Consider the following 12,895-nt stretch of genomic DNA (forward strand, 5'->3'; position numbering starts at 1 on the left):
CGCCCCTCAGAGAGGGTTCGCAATTTGGGAGTCCTCCTGGACCCACAGCTGACTCTAGAACACCATCTGTCGGCTGTGACCAGGGGGACCTTTGCCCAGGTTCGCCTGGTGCACCAATTGCGACCCTACCTGGATCGGGAGGCCCTTCAGACAGTCACTCACGCCCTTGTGACCTCAAGAATGCAGCCGCGCGAGCAATTGTGGGTGCACCAAGGTACACCCACGTTACACCTGTCCTCCGCGAGCTGCACTGGCTACCTATTAGTCTCCGAATCCGCTTCAAGGTGCTGGTCGCTACCTATAAAGCCCTACATGGCATCGGACCTGGGTACCTGAGAGACCGCCTCCTGCCGATTACCTCTCTCAGACCAATTAGATCGCACAGGTTGGGTCTCCTCCGGATTCCATCTGCCAGCCAATGTCGGCTGGTGACTCCCCGGGGGAGAGCCTTCTCTGTTGCAGCTCCGGCCCTCTGGAACGAGCTCCCTATTGAGATCCGGATCCTTACTACCCTCCCGGCCTTCCGCAAAGCCACCAAGTCCTGGCTGTTCCAGCAGGCTGGGGGGAGCTGAGAAGCATCTACCTCCATAGAAATTGTGAATGTTGGTTTTGTTTTTAATATGTTGTCTTTGTCTTGTTCCCCCCTTTCCCTTGTCTTTTGTAAGCCGCCCGGAGTCCTCCGGGAGTGGGCGGCATACAAGACAAATAAATAAATAAATAAATAAATAAATAAATAATAATAATAATAATAATAATAATAATAATAATATAAGATAGAGAATATAGAAGATGCACAGAAATTCTATGAAGAATACCGCAAGAGGGAAATAGAACAAGGAAGCAAGGAGGAATTGGAAAGTGGAAGAAACATCAGAACATAACGAAAGAAACAGGAGAGAAGAACAGAGGCAAGAAAGAGAGAGAGCAGAGAAGGAACGCGCGAGAGGGAAAAGTCAGAGACAAACCAGAAGTTAAAAAAACAACCCCAGTTAAAGATGGATCAAGAAACAACAATTATCTCGATAAATTTGAATGGACTTAATGCACCAAAAAAAGAGAGCCCAGATGTTTAATAAAATAAGAAGGTTAAGAATGGTGAAATCAATTCAGGATGATGCTGGCATATAGACTATAGAACGAAAGAGAAAAAAGGAAATGATATGAAATTATATGGGTTTGTGGAAATACCATCCCCAAGAAAACATAAATTTCTATATAAAAACATAAATTGAGATTTGAAAGAGACACCTATAACAATAGAAAAAGAAAGGGAGGGAAGAAGGAAGGAGAGGAAGAAGGAAGTAGAGAAAGGAGGGAAGAAGAAAGAGATAAGGAAAGGTGGGTGGAAGGGAGAGAAAGAAGGAGGGAGGGAGGGAGAAAAAGAGAAGGAGAGAAGGTAGGAAGGGGAAGAGAGAGGGTAAGAGTAGGGGAGAGGTAAGGGAAGAAAGAAGGGGAAGGAGAGGAGGAAGGAAGGAAGTAGAGAAGGAAGGGAGAGAGAAAAGAAAAGAAAGAGAAAATAAGGTGATGTTATAACAGATGCTAGGGATGGTAAACAATACAATCCAAACTGTACCCTATAATCTCTTAAATGGAATAACAATAGTATAAGATTAGCAAAGAAAAAGAATAACCATGTGAATGTATACGTAGAATTGTATGTAAGAGAATAAATGATAGTAAGAATATATAGCACATTATAGATAAACAATATTTGGTTATAAATAGCTAAGTATAAATAAATATAGAATGGTACATAAATATGGATAACGAATAAAGAGACCATGAATGCAAGATAGAAAGATATAGAAAGGGAAAACACTAACTGCAAAGAAACTGATACGAAACTGCTGTATAATATATGATGGAACTTCTTGTTCCTATGTTGTCTTAAGTCATGTGTTTGTTTTTGTTGATGTGTTTATGTGTGTAAAATAAAAACTTTTAAAAAATATCACTTTTCAACTTGAACGGCACATACAACTGTTGTATTTGAATTACTCAGCAGGAATGCTGGTTGTATAAAGTAAGCATTTGCATCCATTATTTATTTGTTTGTTTGTTTATGGCAGGTTAAACGAAACGTGTATGACCTGACTAGTATCCCTGTTCGTCATCAATATTGGGAAGGCTGGCCTGCTTCTGCTACAGATGACTCAGTAAGTCATAATTATCATAAATGCTATAGTGTTTTTTCCCCTAACCCATTTTGTAGTTTTCTGTTGGAAATATTTATTACATTTCAAAAATATTTCTATGCAAATATGTTTTGTAATTTACTACGATGTTTTTGTGTCAAGTTTGATTCCAGTTGATTTCATACCTATCTACTTTTATTCACACCTATGTACTTTTAAGAATATTGAAGCAGTTTGCCATTAACTTCTTCCAGATCTTTTCTTTCTTGTGGCATTTCCTGGTGGTCTTTTATCTAATTACTAAATATCCTGCTCTGTTTAGCTTTTTATGATCAGCCAAGAATGGTCAGATGATCTAATTCACAGGTGTCAAACTTGCGCTGTCATGTTGCCGTCACGTGACATATTGTGGTATTTTTCCCTTCACAGAGCTGGAGTGGGCGTGGCCTGAATGTGATATATTTGGCCCGCAGGCCGTCACTCATGCTGTAATTTATCTGACTAGTAGTACATTAAATCAACTGAACCATTAATTTATGGCTTTTAAATTAGAAAATTCTTAATACAGATTTTTATAGTAAAAAAAACAGTTTATATGTGATATACAAGTCCTTGAAGACATGGTTTTGTCAGGAGGTTAGGGGATTCCATTTGGAGCTGATCAAATGGCTTGTCTTCTTCTGTTGCCACTGGAGGGGCTGAGATTGAATGGGGTTTAAATTGTGTATTTTTAATTATTGCTTTTTAATGTTGTACATCTTCTGGAGTCATTGTGTATGTTGTTGAATGACTGAATGACTGACTGACTGAATGAATGAATGAGTATCATTTGGTAAACTACTTTTTCAACTGTTTTTGACAACACCACATCAGTGACTCATACAGTATTTTTCAGAGGAAGGGAGGGAGTGGTCACATGTGGGTATTCTCAAAGCCTGATTGATCCAGAGACTGAGAGCAAACTCTTAAATACTGGTGCCTTCCAGTCCTAACCCAGTTTCCTCTCAGTCTACTTGGTCCAAGAACTGTTTGAGAATTATTCCATGGTAGAATTTCTATTTATTCCAATTTGGTCTCATTTGGTTTAATTGGGCATTTTAAAAAGGTTTTCTAAATTTCTAAATTCTGCAGCTGCGGCCCCAAGGGACAGTTTCTGCTCCGGGCAGTTGGGGAGGGCCCCGTGGGGCATTCTGCCGCCCCCCGCGGGCCCAGAGCCTCAGCCCTATCCCCGGGATTGCAGGGGTGCCAGCTCTTGATACAGCAGCAGCCTTATTGTTTAAACAGCCAGGAGAAGCGGCAGCAGCACCTGAGGCGCACACGAGCCCCTTGCGGAGCCGCCGCTTGATTCGGGCGGCTGCCACATTTCTCTTTAATCTTTAGCTGCTGCGAGTGTTCCTGGGGACGGGGGTGCATGCCTGGGTGCTGCGTGGCCTCCCCCGACCTTGGCTGCATCAGCGCATGCCTTTGGATGCCTGGCACAGCCGCTGGAGTTTCTGATTGGCAGGAAAAGTTCCGGCGGCCATTTTGGTTTGGTCACCACGTGCACGAGGAATGTGCTTCAGACTACGGCCATTAGGGCTGGTGCAGTGGCTCTCCCTTGGCCTGGCAGATGACTGGAACAGCAAGCCTAGGGCCCAGTGGGGCCTACAGCGGCTTGAAATCCTCCATTCCTTCCTGCTGGACACATGAGTGGGGTAATGGAGGAGGGCTCGGATATTCCTCAGGGCCAGGTGGCAGGCCTGGTGAGGGGTGAGGAAGGCCCAGTGCAGGGGGTGGAGTCGGGTGTTCCCCTCCGAGTTTTTCCTCTGCCCTGCACCCATCTCGAACCTCCACGAGGAAGGAGGCCAGAAGGCACAAGGCCATCGAGAAAACGTTGCCAGGGCAGAGAAACAGGCTAAGTCAGCTGGGGCCTCTGCCAGGGACAGCTTCCGGTCTCCCCTCAGACCCCTTTCGACCCGCTCCTCTCCTAGGGGATTAGTCCTTCTTCGTCCTCGGCCTCCCCGGACAGGTTTCACTCCTATTCTGGGAGGAGGGGGTCCCCCTCTCCCGCCCGCTCAGAGGATCACTTGGAGGGTACTTCTAGGGGATCCTACCCCTCATGCAGGTTGGCTCCCCAGGGGCCTAGTTCTGCCTATGGTGGTATAGAGGATTTGGATCAGCTCCCTGAGGGTCTTTAGATGCTTATTTCCGCTGCCATTTTGTGGGGCATTGCCCAGCAAGATAGGAGTTGCTTCCAGGCATGGAGGTCTGGGCTGCGCCCAGTATCGGGCTACATCCCCTTCCATGGTTAGCGAGGCTTCAGTCATGGGGGAGGAGAATCTCCAGGACATGGGTTTCTCGGAGGACGAGGGTGCGGCCCCATTGGATGAGCCCACTTCTTCGGGCCTCTTTGCCCCAGCCATGTTCAAAATTTTCTTGGGCAAGGCACGGAAAACCTCCAAGGTGGGAACTGGGGATCCTTCGGTGCCTCCACCTAGGGATCCTGACATGGCCATGTTTTCTGCCACGGCCACGAACAAGGAGGAGATCCCGGCTCCTCCCTTGTTTATGGAGGTCCTGACCAACCAGTGGGCACGCCCCTCCAATTTCTCGAATCCTGGGAGCAATTCTGAGGGCAAGGAATTGCTGTTCACTGCTGTACATTTGGCACAAGAGTGCCACATTGGTATTTTCAAGGAAAGTAGCTAGTTCTTGTATTGGATGTAGAACTGAAGCTTTTGCCAAAAACAAACATCGACAAGGTTAATTGCAACCTCTGAAATATATTGGTGTATTGTCATCTGTTGCTAGTTGAGTTTAGGCCAGAAAGGATTTGAAAACCCATGATTTCTAATCCAAATACCAGCAGCTGTTTGGAAAGTAGCCAACTAAACAAAAAGGAAAAGCTTTTCTATATGATAGGATGTCCAGCTTGAATAAAACACACAAATCTATTTTAAACTCTGTTTTAACAAGTGAAAATGTTGCAGGTGATTTTCTTTTTCCTTTTCAAGTTTAATGAAATTGGTGATTGTTAAGTCATCTGCTTTTCAAGCAAATGAGTCTAGAAAGCTCCCGGCTTGAAACTACTGCAGCTGAGCCCCGTCAGCTGTGTAAACATTTCTGAATGTGTTACTCCCAAAAATATAATTAATTTTTATCTGAAATTAGAACTTCCAACTTAATATTTATGATGATTTAATGTTAGTAATAGCAATACTGCCCCTCTTTGCTATTTATAAAGTTTGTTCTAAGTGTTAAGTGTTAGTTTCTCCCTTTTTAAAATTCCAGGCTTTTGGAAATAACTTCATTTTAATAAATGTCTCAGTAATGGCTCTTCAAGAATATTAATCGTAACTACTAATAATGAAAGAGTTAAAGATAGACTTGATTAGAATACTTTTAATTTACATTTCATACAGCATAAAAATACTTTGTTATACCACAGGAGGTTTTTTCAGTACAGTTCTCGTTAACCTTTGCCTTAGCAAACAGGCAACTAAATAAACTTCCAATAATTAGATTCTGTGTAATCGAGCCTCCTATGAACCTAATAAGCTTCATTCTTCTGCATTAAATGCAGAAATGCAGAAATGCATCAGTCAAGAGATTTTTTAAAAGCACCACTGCTCCTCCCTTTGGAATGACAGCACGTTCTTTGTTTCCTATTTTTAGTCTAATAAAATATAGGGTACAGAATGAAAAGTCAATAATGACTTAATTTTTTTTTTTTGCACACTTGCACAAAGAAAATCAGTAGGTAACAGTGGGCCAGTAGGAGAATATTTTCATGCTGTGTCAGTTTAACTGTGAGAAACAAGGATCTTGCAAAATTGTTAAAAAGCAATTTTACACTGTAAGAATGGATTTTTAGTTTCTATAGAATATAAACATTACTAGCACTGGGAGTATATAATTGCTTCATCATTATGACATATGCACAATTCCTGATTTCTATTTACTGGTTCAATTTTCAGATTTAGTATTTTGGAAGAAATATTTGATACTAGAAGCTTTACTTGCATGATTTGTGGTTCTGCTATCTGCTATTGTCTGATGTTGCCATCTCCATCTGATGTGGAGATTTATTTAGCTTTTATTTTTTACTTAAACCATTCTCTTGTGGAACATATCTTATTGTGATGAGACTTCAAAAAGCAACACATTTTAAAAATTAGTAAAACCTTATGGAATAGTTACAAGGAACAATTTAATGTTTTAAACAGTTACTGTAGAAAAACACATATTCCAGAAGAATATTTTCTTTTGCTCTTTTTCTCAGTTAAATTTCTCAGTTATGTTTTTTTTCTAAATGAAAGAAATTCTTTGGATGCACATTTCTTCAGTCTGTTAATAAAGTAGTAAACAGTATTCTTTGTGCTCAATCAAGTGCCATTTACAACATTTAGCACAATCGAGCAATAGTTTACTTTTTGTAGACTAATAAAGGCCTTGGTTTAAAGTACTATTTTAGCCTACTCCAACAGGTAAGGAATATACTAATTTGCCATATTGGCATTACTTAGAAGTACACCAGTGGTGGGTTCCGGATCCCGTTCCAACCGGTACGTTTGCAACGGGCCAGGCGTTGTTCACATGGACACGTGCAGCGCACACGCACACATGTGCGGCATGCGCATGCATTGTACCTGCCTGCAATGCCTCTGCAAGCCTCTGCAACGCTCCAGCTGCTTGGAGGAGCATCGTGCATGCGCTGTATGCGCCATGCACGTGTGCGGAAGCCCCAAAGGCTTAAAGGACAGGTAAGGAGCTCGGGCGGGCGGATGGGCTCTCTGGAGCACCATACCAGAATGGGACCCGGTGCTCCGGGCAGGCTCCGGTACGCCCATACCGGGGTTTACCGCCTGCAACCCACCACTGAACTACACGTCTAAAACAATTTAGTCTCATTTCTGTTCCACAATAGTAACAGCAGACTCACAGAAGAAGGAAGGGAGAAGAGTTATTTTATTTGTTTGTTTGTATCTTGGCTTTATTATTTTTACAAATAACTCAAGGCGATGAACAAATCTAACATACCTTTTGCCCACCTCTATTTTCCCCACACCATCAACAATGTGAGGTGGTTAGACCGAGAGAGAATGACTGGCCTAAAGTCAACTGGCTTTCATGACTAAAGCAGAGTGATCAAGGCCAGTGGTGGGATTCAATTATTTTTACTACCGGTTCTTTGGGCATGGCTTAGTGGACGTGGCATGGCTTGGTGGGCATGGCTTGGTTGGTGTGACAGGGGAAGGATACTGTAAAATCTCCATTCTCTCCTAACTCCAGGGGAAGGTTACTGCAAAATCCCCATTTCGTCCTGATCAGCTGGGACTCAGGAGGCAGAGACTAGATAGGGGTGGGGTCAGTCAGATGCGGTATTTACTGGTTTTCCGAACTACTCAAAATTTCCGCTACCAGTTCTCCACCTGATCAAGGCCCTTTTTACTGAACTTTCTAGTAGATTGTGGCAATATTTAAACAGCTGGAAACTTATATTTAGAATCACTCAGTAGCTCCACCATTGTTATCACTTGTCTTCTTCTCCTTGGAATTTCTTTAGGAGTTAAATGGTGACTTTTCCTCTTATTCCTGTTCTTTCCCCACCTCCAAGAAGTGAACAGAGAACAGAAAATAGATGGTGCTGCTAAGTACTATCTACTACTAGAATTTATTTACAGGATATTATGGGAAGCCAACTAAAGTAAGCAAAGTTTTCAGGATGACAGTCCTTATACTTGAAACAAAAATTTGGAATTTTGCAGCAAAGGTTGATTACTGATTCAGGTTTTCACATGACAGTTCAGCAGAAATATTATAGGATACAGAACATGAGAGTGGGATTCCGTTTTATAATACTTGCTTTAAGTGAAAAGTTAATATAAATCTAGAAGCAAATATAACACTTATCACATCAGATTTCATAGAAAAAATTTCTTTGGTGATAAAAAAATAGAAGATAATCCAAATGGTGTCAGTTTGTATATGCAGCCAAGAGATCAATGTTATTTTTCTTGGAGAATGCATTGTATGAAATAGAATGCTTTTATGTTGACTATAAAAAAAAGACTAATGTGTAAGCAACCTTTGGTTTTAGAATAAAAAATAGAATTTGAATTCCAATACATTTCCTCTAACAAAGATCAAACAAAGGGATTAAATTCTTGTAGACCGTCTTACTGATTGTATATCTATCACTCCTACACAATGTTTGAGAGTAGCATAAAAAACGTAGATTAAAAGACTCCTGTCAATTAACTCACACCTATCCTGCCTTGGTAGCCCCATCTAATCTACCCTTGTCCTGTGGTTATTATTATACTAGAATCATATCAGCCTTCTCTGCTTTAGATTACTTACTTAATAACAGTGATACAGTGGTGAAGATGTTGGACTAGAACTACAGAGACTCTTAAATATGGTAACTTTCTAGGTAACTTCAGCCAGTCTCTTCTCCTTAGCTCAGTCTGCCTTACATACTTGTTCCTGTGCAGATAAAATAAAATCACTTTGATATCGTGAGGAAAGACAATATAAATCTCAGAAAAATAAATAATGCCCTGTGCTGTTGATTGTTATTTTGATCCGCATTGCCTCTTCTTTCATGCAGAACCTGAAAGCATGTTTCAATTTAGTTATGATTGGCTATTGCTTTTGCTGGAACTCAGCTACTCTGAAGATCAGAAATATAAGTGTAGTCTTATACCGAGATGCTACATTCCATTATAATAGAACTCATTATGAAGCAGTCTCCCATTCACTTGATGACTAGATCTAGACTTGTAGATCCAATTTAACAAGGTAACTATGTCTATTTCTTCAGCCAGCTTTTCCAACAGAATGCTGTACTTCAGCATTTTAGGTAGCACAACTTTGTACAGTAGAAAGAACATTATTGATTTCAAAAAATTCTGATAGCTTCATTTCTGAAGATTATCTTAAAAGACAGTCTTCTATTGATGGTGCCAAGACATGAACTGCTGCATTTGAACTTTAACCGAAGTGAATAAATTATGGATAGTTAATTTTTCTAAATGTCTTTGGCACATATGCATACATGCTGATATGTAACCCATTTTTGCTCAGTAGGAAACAACAAGTTCTTTTTTCTTTCTAACTTCAAAAATATCATAGGACAATTTCTCTGAAGAATTTGTACTATAGAGTACCCATGTATTTCTGACTAGTTTTAATAATGCTACTGGGGCTTCACCAACTACCTACCAGTGTGAAAATTTACTGACATAGCTAAATATCTCCTGAATACTGCTTCATGCATACATATATGTAGCATCTATATGGTATATGTTTTCGGGGTGGACCATGTCATAGAACACAGTACATGGTTGAATCTAACTTCTTGGAAAAATGCATTAGCTGATAACCTGAGAGGAAAAGCTTTTACTTGGAGATCTTGAAACTATTCTTTTTGTCTATTTTTAGTACCGTGAAGACCCGTTGTCCTTAACTGATATATTGATATGTTTGGAAAAATGAAGCAGTGGCCTCTTTCCTCCTTTTTAGATAAATCAAAACTGTCCATATCAGTTGCTGTTGGCTGGCAAAAATCTTCCTAACGGCTGCTGGTTACATCAATGATTTCAATGTTGATTCATGCCCTGTTTTCATCTTAATCATGCTACTTGTAGATATGTTTCTTTTATTAGGTTGTCTTGATTTCAGGGGTGGTGATGGTGGTGGTGTGTGTGTGTGTGTGAGAGAGAGAGAAATCTACAGTATGTATCAGACGTTTAGGAAAATCTGCTCCTACCGTATAGTAAAAAAGTTGTTTTCTTCTCTGCATTGTTTACTTACTGCCAATTGTGATAGGTTCAAAATAAGCTGTTATACAGTTTATTACTTTCCAATTTGAATGATTTGAATTCAGAAGTCTAAAAGAGATAAAATTGCCAGCAGCTCTTTTGAGTGGCAGTTGCATATCAAACCTCATGGGGGGTTGACAGACAACGAATATCGTTATTAGATGCTTTTTCCATAATTGCTGACATTTATCCAGTGTTTCACAGTATTTGCTAATGTATTAATGCAGTCAATCTCTGAGAGTCTGCACATGCCTTTTTAGCCCTGGCTTTTATGGGATTCTTAAATTCATAGACCCATGGATACTTATTCCCTGCTGGTTGCCGTAGTGACAGAGCTCAGAGATAAGCCACGACAGAGCCCTTTTGTGATTGCTTTTCAGGTGACATTCAGCGGCAGCTTGAGTAGAGTGTCCTTTTATAGTTCCTGTAATTCAGAAAATGATAACTGCTTAGAAGAGAGGGCTCTAGACTGCTCCCGGCGGGATTTTCGTTTGCTACGCTACTTCGTACTAACACCATTCTGATAAAGTTCTTATTATTGTGGAGATTTCAGAGTAGAGAGGAACTGAATTAATTATGACAGGTTGTAAAGTACAGAGTAGATGCTACAGATTTAAACTTTAAAGTTGCAGCCATGCAAAGTCATATGGTTTCTTTTAAACAGCTGAAAAAAACGTTTAATTTGGGGACTTAGCTAGGGACCAGATAAATAACTAGAAAGTCAGTCCAAGTAGAAGCCCCTTAAATTAATATAATTAATTGATGTTCTCTTATAAAATAAGAACACGTATTGTTAAAATTGAATTATTAACAGTAGAAATTATACTACCCAAAGCGAGTATAGAGTGTTTGCAAAAATGAAGAGTCAGAGTCCAACGAGTGATATAATTGAACTCTACATTCCCATCAGAGCGTTTGATTTGTTTGCTTACAGTTATTTCAACTATTCCAGCCACTTTGAAAAATAAACTTCTCCACAAAGCAGGAAAAAAAACCAAAATCTTTGGAGATGCCAGTAGAACTCTTAGAATTTGCAGCTTCCATTTACCTAAAAATCTTTATATAAATAAATAAAAATTAAATAGAACTCAATATGGGTTTAACATGAATTCAGCTTATAAGCTTATTTGGAGAAAAGGATAATTGTCTGAGATAAAAAAAATTGTACCACATAGATTCTATGAACATTTTTGAAGAAGCACCTCCCTCAATGAAAGCCATATAATGTTAAATTATTTAAACTTTTCACATAGACAATTTGTCAATAATATTTCATATCCCTGGGAGATGTTATTGCAGTCATTAAACAAGAAGGTTTTATCAAATCTTTGATTTTTTGTAATTATTGGCAAAAGCCAATTATGCACTACTCTTTGTCATATATTATAGCAGTGTAAATTATAGCAGATCTTTATTTTTAACAAAATTGTGATATATATAGCAACCTCAAAATCCACTGTATGTATATTCTGCTAATATTACCATAATATCTTTGCTGTTTGGTTGGCTCAACTCCCCCCCCCCCAAGTGCTCATGGACAACTGATATAAATAAGCGAGTGAAATATTTGTAAGCAGATTATAAGTTCAAAAATATTAATAATCATATTTTAATAGCTCATATTTACAAACATACCAAATGTAGAGTTGTTTTTTCAGATCTTATGGTTATTAATATGAACAGTTACCTAAAATTATATTCTAATCTTTGGCTACATTACACATTTATTCTCGGTGTCTAGGGGTCATTCTTTCAGTGTTGGAGTATTTAATGAATCAAAACGGAATGTGTTGAAATGTTTCACAATTGTGTTATTGAAAATAATACCCCTTAGACGTGATAGTTTATTTCATCTCTGTGATGACATATTCACAAAACTCATTAAAAGAATGCCCAAGCTTGCAATTATTAGAGAAAGAGTGACTCAGTGATATTGCTGCAGGGATTTAACACTTCAGTGTAGCCTTCAGTTTCTATTAAGTTCGTTATATTAACATAACCTGCAAATTGAAATATAACAGGTCCAATCACAGATATTAATGTATATGGTAGGCCCAGATACAAATTGAGGTTAGCCATAGCTTTACACATGTCATTACAAAAAAAACAACCTGACCCACTCCTATACTTTAGGAGATAAATGATCCAAAACTCTTACTCCCTTGTGATTTATCTTTTCTTCATATTGACAGATTGAAATTTACATTTCTGGAATTCTGAAAGAAAAGCAGCCTAAGCTAGTTCTGTAGAAGATTTACACAAATCTAACATAGATATTAATAAGAGAAATATACTTGAATCTCATTGGTATATGAAATTGCAAGCTTCCTTTTACATAATTTAAAAAGCTAACGTATTGTTCACTTATTCTGAATAATCTTGATCACTAAAAAAGTTTGACATATTTACCTTGAAAATAAGGCATAAAATGAGCCACTTAATGATTGCGTTACTTAGCACTGGAAGTTTAGGTCCCAATTCTGATCAAAAGTTAAGGACTACCTGTAGTCCTGAAAGACATTTCCAGTACTGGTATGTGTTCATATTTGTAGAAAGTGTATAAGTTGGAGCAAACAAACCTCATGAAGTAGTACATACAATATTATTGGGATTTTTTTCTAACTGAACTAGAAGTTTTAAAGAAGAATTAACAGAGCATTCAGCTGATCTGAAATTTAATTTGAGAAAGAGAGAACTAATGAAAAAGACATGTTGTAAATGGGTTTATATAAAATCTGTGTGCTGCATCTGGCATTGAGCATCCTAGCATTAAGCTAACTGTGAAGACATAGGGCAGAATTGGCTCATTATAATGTTATCAAAACTTTCTCTTCTGAAGAACGGTGTAATGTTATTTATCAATTATGATGGTTGTAATATTTGCTCTATATTCTAATGTGATTGGCTTAATCTATATTTCAAAGCGTATTTTTATTTCATTAATGAAAAATATCC

General features: G+C 39.0%; 1 protein-coding gene across 3 annotated transcripts in view; it reads left to right on the forward strand.

Moving 5' to 3' along the window:
* The window catches only part of FAF1 (Fas associated factor 1), a 245,287-nt gene that overhangs the window by 116,341 nt on the left and 116,051 nt on the right, over window positions 1-12,895 (forward strand). For all 3 annotated transcript variants that reach the window (XM_087719689.1, XM_087719688.1, XM_087719690.1), the window contains exon 8: window positions 2,070-2,156. In XM_087719689.1, the coding sequence (XP_087575815.1) occupies window positions 2,070-2,156 (87 nt within the window). The remainder of the gene's footprint in view (window positions 1-2,069; window positions 2,157-12,895) is intronic.

This window comes from Thamnophis sirtalis, unplaced genomic scaffold, assembly GCF_051295495.1.
Source record: "Thamnophis sirtalis isolate CommonGarterSnake01/CBP01778 unplaced genomic scaffold, rThaSir2_p1.2 scaffold_7, whole genome shotgun sequence".
Taxonomy (NCBI): Eukaryota; Metazoa; Chordata; class Lepidosauria; order Squamata; family Natricidae; genus Thamnophis; species Thamnophis sirtalis.